The 8,923-nt window shown below is 48.8% G+C and overlaps 1 protein-coding gene across 2 annotated transcripts in view; it reads left to right on the top strand.

Moving 5' to 3' along the window:
- The window catches only part of LOC122557989 (carnitine O-palmitoyltransferase 1, liver isoform-like), a gene marked incomplete in the record, with an annotated part of 56,366 nt that overhangs the window by 44,790 nt on the left and 2,653 nt on the right, over nt 1-8,923 (top strand). For both annotated transcript variants that reach the window (XM_043706290.1, XM_043706291.1), the window contains 7 exon segments: nt 380-485; nt 2,403-2,519; nt 3,028-3,192; nt 4,388-4,522; nt 6,748-6,900; nt 7,609-7,722; nt 8,484-8,576. In XM_043706290.1, coding sequence (XP_043562225.1) covers nt 380-485; nt 2,403-2,519; nt 3,028-3,192; nt 4,388-4,522; nt 6,748-6,900; nt 7,609-7,722; nt 8,484-8,576 — 883 coding nt within the window.

Consider the following 8,923-nt stretch of genomic DNA (forward strand, 5'->3'; position numbering starts at 1 on the left):
GAGGAATTGGGAGTACGGGATGGCATTTTTGCAAGAGGTAGGGTGGGAAGAGAGGTGTAATCCAGGTAGCTGTGGGAGTCGATGGGTTTGTAAAAAATGTCAGTGTCAAATCGGTCGTCACTAATGGGGATGGAGAGGTCCAGGAAGGGGAGGGAGGTGTCAGAGATGGTCCAGGTAAATTTAAGGTCAGGGTGGAATGTGTTGGTGAAGTTGATGAATTGCTCAACCTCCTCGCGGGTGCACGAGGTGGCACCAATGCAGTCATCAATGTAGTGGAGGAAGAGGTGGGGAGTGGTGCCAGTGTAATGTGGCAGAGTGACTGGGATGGGAAGACCAGCTTGGTCACAGCTTCTAAAAACGTGTGTCTCTCTCTTTGCAGGTGGTTTGATAAATCTATAAGTTTTATTATTTTTAAAAATGGGAAGATTGGTCTGAATGCTGAACACTCGTGGGCAGACGCTCCGATCATCGGGCACCTCTGGGAGGTAAGAGACCCCTCACTTTCCCATTAGCAACCACTGGGGTCATCTCTGTCAAATGGCAGAGCACGCACCACGACTGGGAACTGTAACCAGGAGGAAACTGCAGCAGGGAAACCCCCTCTGAAAAAAAGGAAAGTGAGAGAGCGAGACTGTCACACTGTAAGACTCTGTCAGTGAGGGACTGATTGGCACCGACACCTTTCAACATTGACATAGTGAGCTGGGCTGGACTGGCACCAAGAACAGGACGTTGACCAGTGGTCTGCCACAAAGATCTGCCCACTGCTTTTCATCGTTTATATAAATGATTTGGATCTGAACATAGGAGGGTTAGTTAATAAGTTTGCAGATGACACAAAAATTGGAGGTGTAGTGAACAGCGAAGAAGGTTACCTCAGAGTACAACAGAATCGTGATGGGCCCAATGGGCTGAGGAGTGGCAGATGGAGTTCAATTTAGATAAATGTGAGGTGCTACATTTTGCAAAGGCAAATCTTAGCAGGACTTATGCACTTAATGGTAAGGTCCTAGGGAGTGTTGCTGAACAAAGAGACCTTGGTGTGCAGGTTCATAGCTCCTTGTAAGTGGAGTCTCCGGTCGATAGGATAGTGAAGAAGGCGTTTGGTATTCTTTCCTTTATTGGTCAGAACATTGAGTATAGCAGTTGTGAGGTCATGTTGCAGGCATACAGGATATTGGTTTGGCCACTTTTGCAATATTATGTGCGATTCTGGTCTCCCTCCTATAGGTAGAGTGTTGTGAAACTTGAAAGGGTTCAGAAAAGATTTACAAGGATGTTGCCAGGGTTGGAGTATTTGAGCTATAAGGAGAGGCTGAACAGGCTGGGAGCATCAGAGGCTGAGGGGTGACCTTTATAGAGGTTTATAAAATTATGAGGGACATGGATATGATAAATAGATGAGATATTTTCCCTGGGGTGGGGGAATCCAGAACTAGAGGGCCTAGGTTTAGCGTGAGAGGGGAAAGATTTAAAAGAGACCTACAGGGCAACGTTTTTACTCAGAGGGAGTGGTGGAGGCTGGTACAATGACAGCACTTAAAAGGCATCTGGATGGGTATATGAATAGGAAGGATTTGGAGCGATATGGACCAAGTGCTGGCAAATGGGACGAGATTAATTTAGGATATCTGGTCAGACCGAAGGGTCTATTCCTGTGCTGTATATGCCTCTATGATTCTATGGTAAGGACCGGGACTGGAGCACTCAGAGGACGTAGGAGATCAGTGGAATCCCCGGCTCAGAGACTGGATGCAACACAGAAAAGTGAGCACCCAGATTCCCATGTCTGTGTCACTTACTTCCACCCACCCCTCAGGAGCAAGTGACCTCAAGTCATTTACACAGTTTCTCCCTGTAACTCTCCCCTTTTCAGATAGTCATCAAATCCCTCTTTCTCTCTTGAAAGTCTCAAAAGACACTACCACCCCCGCACTCAATGCATTCCAGACCCTAACCCCTCGAGTGAACCTGCCTCTCCCCACACTCTCAGACAGTACATTCCAGACCCTAACCCCTCGAGTGAACCTGCCTTCCCCCCACACTCTCAGACAGTACATTCTAGACCCTAACCCATACTTTGTGTGAGAGTCACCTCATGTCACCCTTTCTGGTCTGTCAACTACCTAAGAGCTGTACTCTGTCATACTTAATCCTTCCCGTAATGGAATTAGTGTCTGTTTGTATATTTTTTAAAATGTGTATTGACAGGAGAGGGTTTTCTTGGTAAGACCTGAATATTATTGCCTTGGGTTCTGTTAAAGAACCAGTGGAGATCAGTCCTGATGGTGTGTAATGGTGGGGACCTTCTGTGTTACAGCTGATAGCACACAGCGCTACCCCGCTGGGAGTTGGAGTTTGTGAATTCCACTTTGCTGTTAACGTCTTTGTGTCTTCTGCAGTCGATCCTGGCCACTGACCAATTCCAGCTGGGATACACGGAGGAGGGAAATTGCAAGGGGGAAGCTAACAGCCAGATTCCACTGCCCCAGCGCCTTCAGTGGGAGATCAGTGAGCCGGTGAGTTCCCTGTTTGTGGCTGACCTTGAAGATCGAATCAGTTAACCTGCAGCACTGACCTCCTGCTCCCAGCCCTAGGTCTGGTCCGACCTATGGTGTCCCTGAGTGGGGGTTGGCAGTCACTATGACCAGCCGGCCTGATTGAGTCGTTTCATAGCCTTACTGGGTGCAGTCAGACCGGCCACCCACTTTCGGCTCCCATTGCCCACAACAACCTTGATCTCCACTTCCTCTATGGAGATGGTAAACAGGGCTTTTCAGTCCATTGACAGAGTGAGCTGGGCCCTGATGTACATCCCAGAGGGTGAGGGTGAGACAGGGGACAGAGGGAGTAGGGGGTGAGGGTGAGGGTGGAGTTGAAACATTCACTCTGTTTCTCCACGCACAGAGATGATGTGATGCTGCAGCGTTCTGTGTGCCTGTCCCGGATGGTAGTGTTCTTTGTTGTGGGCAGCTACCATCCAGTTTTGATGAGTTTCTTGCTGACTGCTTTCTCTGTGTCCCACAGTGTCAGGAAGTGATCACACAATCTCTGAGTGTGGCGCAGCAACTGGCTGACGATGTGGACTTCCACTCCTTCCCATTCGACAACTTTGGCAAGGGTCTCATCAAACGGTGCCGAATCAGTCCTGACGCCTTTGTACAGATGGCACTGCAGCTGGCACACTATCGGGTACAGTCTGTTTTCATCAATCCTCCTCAACCTCTGTCTAAATGACTGCCAAGACACTGTGACAGAAACGACTGAACCATATCCACAACACCATCGACAACATCAATTCTCCTCATTTCAGGATGGATGGAAATACATTTCCCAGCCTAATCCCTGAAATGGGAGGATTGTCTCATTGGGAAAGGCTGCATAGACTTGGTCTGTATCCTCTGGATTTAGAAGGGTCAGAGGCAACTTAATTAAGATGCTGAAGGGGTTAAACAGGTCAACGAGGTCATATGAGAGACTCTAGGACTGAGAGTACTGAGCCAAACAAATGAGGCACCATTTAAAACAGACAATAAGGAGCTATCACTCAGGGTTGAGAGGCTTTGGAATTCCCTTAATCAAAAAGTGATGGATACGGAATCTTTAAATCTGTTTTTTTTTAAGGAAGAGGTCAATTGATTTTTGATGTCCATGTAGGTGAGAGGTTATCGGGGCTATGCAGGGATATGGAGTGTTTTATTGAATGTTGGAGCAGGGTTGAGGGAGAGAGTGGTCTCCTGTTAACCCATGTGTTTGTACTGATTAATGATGAACTGAGAGATGCAGGGTGACAGAGACTTAGAAAAGGAGAGGGAGAGAAAGAGGCTGGTGAATATGTCAGTATCATTGTGGGCTTTGAGCTGAGGGTATAAAGATACCTCAGTTATAAAGGAGAGTGTGGTTGAGTTTTTATTGGATAGAGTTAGGCCATCATTGGGGCATGTGGTCAGACCATTGTAATAAGACCCATACAGAGAAGGCATTTAGAGTCAACGAGATTGAAATCAGCGGTTCAACACTGAAAGAATATGGGTAAAATTGGTTAAAAAAGAACAAAAGTCATCAAGGGACCTCTGAAAGGTTCTGTCACAAGTGAGGTAGGTGTGTGGAGGGGGAATAAATCAATGATGTTCTGTAATAGAGGGAAAGGTGAGTCCACTTAATTAGAATGTGAGGAGACATTTGAAAGAAATGCAAGGAAATAAGTTGAGAGTAGATTGGTCCAGTCGAAGGGTGGGCATTGACAATGATGGCTGAATTGCCTCCCCACCCTTACCAGGGGGCTGTAATTGTGCAGCTGGTCAGTAGCTTTGATGCTTGGTGGTTTAAAATCACTCTCTGCCTGCCCTTGCAGCTTCCTAAAGCCATGTGTGTGTTATGTCACCAGGACAAAGGCTCCTTCTGTCTGACGTACGAAGCCTCCATGACCCGGCTATTCAGAGAGGGCCGCACCGAGACTGTTCGTTCCTGCAGCATTCAGGCCACCAAGTTTGTACTGGCCATGATGGACCCAGCTCAGACGGTAAAGCTTGTTCATCTCCATTCCCCAGTAGGAGAGCTTCCTTCACATGCTTCCGGAGAAACCATCTCCCTGGGAGTTGTCAGTGTTGGCAGGGGCATTGATTTGATAGTAGCTGATGGTATAGTGGTAACATCTCTGCACTGGGTTTCGTCTGGGTGTTCTGGTTTTCTCCCGCAGTCCAAAGATGTGCAGTTTAGGTGAATTGCCCATCTGAATTGCCCATAGTATTCCAGGATGTGTAATTTAGGTGCATTAGTCAGGGCTGAAAATGTGTTGCTGGAAAAGCGCAGCAGGTCAGGCAGCATCCAAGGAACAGGAGAATCGGCGTTTTGGGCATAAGCCCTTCTTCAGGAATGAGGAAAGTGTGTCCAGCAGGCTAAGATAAAAGGTAGGGAGGAGGGACTTGGGGGAGGGGCGTTGGAAATGCGATAGGTGGAAGGAGGTCAAGGTGAGGGTGATAGGCCGGAGTGGGGTGGGGGCGGAGAGGTCAGGAAGAAGATTGCAGGTTAGGAAGGCGGTGCTGAGTTTGAGGGATTTGACTGAGACAAGGTGGGGGGAGGGGAAATGAGGAAACTGGAGAAATCTGAGTTCATCCCTTGTGGTTGGAGGGTTCCTAGGCGGAAGATGAGGCACTCTTCGTGTTGCTATGGTCTGGCGATGGAGGAGTCCAAGGACCTGCATGTCCTTGGTGGAGTGGGAGGGGGAAATGTAAAGTAGGTTAAGGGAATGGGTCTGGGTGGGATACTCTTCGGAGGGTCGGTGTGGACTTGTTGTGCCAAATGACTTGTTTCCACACTGTAGGGATTCTATGATTTCTATGTTTATCTGCTCCCAGGATGAGCGATTCCACTCCAGAATATCCCAGTTGTCCTCCTATTTCAAGGGCTGTAATTTCCCATCCTCCATGATCAACAATGCCCTCAAGCGCGTCTCTTCCACTTCCCACACCTCTGCCCTGAAACCACCACCCCCATCTACAACAAGGATAGAGTCCCTGGTCCTCACATTCCACCTGACTATTCTCCAAACCCAGCACATCATCCTCTGCCATTTTCACCACCTGCAGGCCCCACTACTTAAATTATATTTCCTTCCCCACCCCTATCCACTTTCTATAGGGATCGTTCCCTCCACAACTCCCTCATTAGGTTTCCACTCCCCATCAACCTCTCCTCCACACCTAGCACCTTTCCCTGTGGCCACAGGAGGTGCAACACCTGCCCTCACACCTCCCCTCTTACCTCCGTCCAAGGTCCCAAAGAGTCCAAGTTCAGCAGAGAATCACCTGCATTTCCTCTAACCTGATTTATTACATCCCTTGCTCCCAATGTGGTCTCCTCTTCATCGAACAGACCAAACGTGAACTCAGGACCAGGTCAGGGAACATCTATGGTTCATATGCTCCATCAACCTCACTTCCCAGTTGCCAGCTGTTTCAAATCCCCCTCCCACTCCCCTGACGACATGCCCATCATGGGCCTCCTCCACCATCAAAATAAGGCCACACTTAAACTGGAGGAAGACCACTTCATCTTATGCCTCAGGAGCTTACAACCATATGGCCTTAATTGTAGAATTCACTAGCTTTTCGCTCTATTTATTTCTCAGCCCCCTTCTCCCTCCCCGGTCCTGATTTAAGTTTCTGACTTGAAATGTTGATTCCTCTGATGCTGCTTGACCTGCTGTGCTTTTTCCAGCTCCACACTTTACCTTCTCGAATTATTTCCCTCCTGCTGATATTAGACTCACTGGCCTGCAGTTTGCCGATTTATGCCTCCCACCTCATTGAACAGTGTACCACATTAGTTGTTGTGCAGTCCTCCGATACCTCTCCTGTGGCAGGAGAGGATTTGAAAATGATTGCCAGAGTCCCTGCAACTTCGTCTCTTGTCTCCCAGAGCAGCCTGGGAATGGGGATTTATCCACTTTCAAACTTCCTGCTGAAACCACTATTACCTCCTCTATTTTGATGCTAATTCATTCAATATATCATGGCCCCTTCACTAATCCCTATACCTATATTGTCCTTCTCTATCGTGAATGAGCCCCTACTTTTTTCCAGATCCTATTGTCAAAGTATGTCAGTTTGGATTTTCTTCAGTGTTCCAATACAGAGATTTTGCAATCCTCCTCTTTTTGAAGTCTGTCTGCACAGCGCAATGGGATAGGGTCATGGTGAAGCCTTGCTGTGGAAATCACTGTGTTTCTTTCTGTCTAACTCTTAGCGGGAACAGAAGTTGAAACTGTTCAAACAGGCAGCGGAGAAACATCAGGATCTGTACCGCCATGCCATGACAGGAGCTGGCATTGATCGGCACCTCTTCTGTCTTTACGTGGTGTCCAAATACTTGGGGGTGGAGTCTCCATTCTTGAAGGAGGTGGGTATTATTGGACTGTGTACTGTGCTGCGTGCTCCCTCATTTTGTACTGAGCTGCATTTGGACTTTGCTTTCTGAGAGAGCTGCAGGACTGTGCAATTGTTCAAACAATCAAAGCAGTTTCCATTTGGCAAACAACGGGCCAAATGGCACCAGTTAATTAGCTTCATTGAGGCTGGGACATTTCATTCCAAAAGCTGGTAGCTGTGACACCGCAGCACTCCCTCGCTCCTGCAGCAGAGAGTCTGTCTGGATCAAGGAAACAGAATCAGTGGCATGGGAGCTGATCTGTAAATCAGGATCGGGGAACATGAGCCAAGCAGGATTAATAACCAAGAGCTCAGTCCAACACCCTGGGCCTGTGCTTGTTGGAACTTAAATTCTTAGTTTTATTAATTAAACTTAACAGCTGTAATGATTATCACAATGACGGGAAAAACCCATCTCATTCACTGCTGTTCTTGGGAAAGGAAATCCATCGCCCTTTCCTGATCTGACCTACTGCAAATCGGGCTACCTTTGCCAATGATGCCCATGACCGGTGACTGAATAAACACAGAGGCCGATGACCCTTGGCCTGAGCTCATTGGTCCCTCAAGTGACACCTGATTGGCAAGTAGGCAATGGTGGGAGAGTTCTTGTGCCCCTTCTCTGATTTTTGTGTGTGTACGTGTGTGTCTCTCTGTTAATTCCGTGTGTCTCCTTCAGGTATTGTCAGAGCCCTGGAAACTGTCCACCAGCCAGACCCCACACCAGCTGCTTGAACTCGTGGATGTCAACAGATTTCCCCAGTACGTGTCGAGCGGAGGGGGCTTTGGCCCGGTGAGTGCCGTGCTGATGGAGGTGGGGTATGAGCGGAAGCAGGTATTGCTGGGGTGGTGTTCACTCCCTCTCCTGGGTGAGCCAGACTTGGCAGTCCAGGCAGAGGAAAGGCTGGTGTGGTCCTACCCTCTAAGGGAAGGGGGTGAGGGGGCAGACACCGAGTGAGGTAAATGGCGAAAACTCCATTTGTTGCAGCTTAGAGAATAGATTCCCTACAATTACCTAATATAGATTAGGTTAGATTCCTAACAGTGTGGAAACAGGCTATTTGGCCCAACCATTCCACACCGACCCTCCGAAGAGTAACACACGCAGACCCATTCTTCTACATTTATTCCTGACGAATGCGCCTGTCATTACGGGCAATTTAGCATGGCCAATTCACCTGACCTGCATATCTTTGGACTGTGGGAGGAAACCGGAGCACCCAGAGGAAACCCACGCAAACATGGGGAGAGTGTACAAACTCCACACAGACAGTCACCCAAGGCTGGAATTGAACCTGGGTTCCTGGCGCTGTGAGGCAGCAGTGCTAATCACTGAGTCACTGTGCCACCCTCACCCACACGGAGGACGGGAAGATCTTGGGTGGAGGAGGAGGGCACCTGTGTGGGTGTGAGGGTTGGGGACCTGGAGGGTGGTGGGAAGGAGGAGTTGGATCATGTGTTTGGAGAATGGACTGAAAAGAGCCTTCTCCCTCTGGCCTACTCTCCCCATTTATAATTGCTGTCTGTGCATGATCACTGTCTATGTTTTGGCAGGTGGCTGATGATGGTTACGGAGTCTCGTACATTATGGTCGGAGAGACACTCATTAACATGCACATCTCATGTAAATTCTCCAGTCCTGAGACAGTAAGTCCACCATCAGACAAACCAGGTGTGGTCGGCTGGGGAGGGTTGTTCGGGGATTGGTGGGAGGGGAAGGTGGTGTCACACACTGTCCCCAGGACTGTCTTGCTGTGGAGTGGGCAGGACTTGGGTGGCTGGGTTAATCTTATTCCATTGGAAAGTGGCAGAGAGCTCAGGGTTTGGAGGGAAAGGGCTGGTGATCCACAGCCTCAAGACTGAACGTCTCACCCTGACAGTCTCTCCACATTTCTCAGTACTTCATAGGCTTTGTGGAGAGAAAGCTGTTTCCTCACCCCACCCCCCACCACCAAACCCTCATCTCCCAGACCATCCATAACCCCATCACCTCA

Source organism: Chiloscyllium plagiosum, chromosome 16, assembly GCF_004010195.1.
Source record: "Chiloscyllium plagiosum isolate BGI_BamShark_2017 chromosome 16, ASM401019v2, whole genome shotgun sequence".
Taxonomy (NCBI): Eukaryota; Metazoa; Chordata; class Chondrichthyes; order Orectolobiformes; family Hemiscylliidae; genus Chiloscyllium; species Chiloscyllium plagiosum.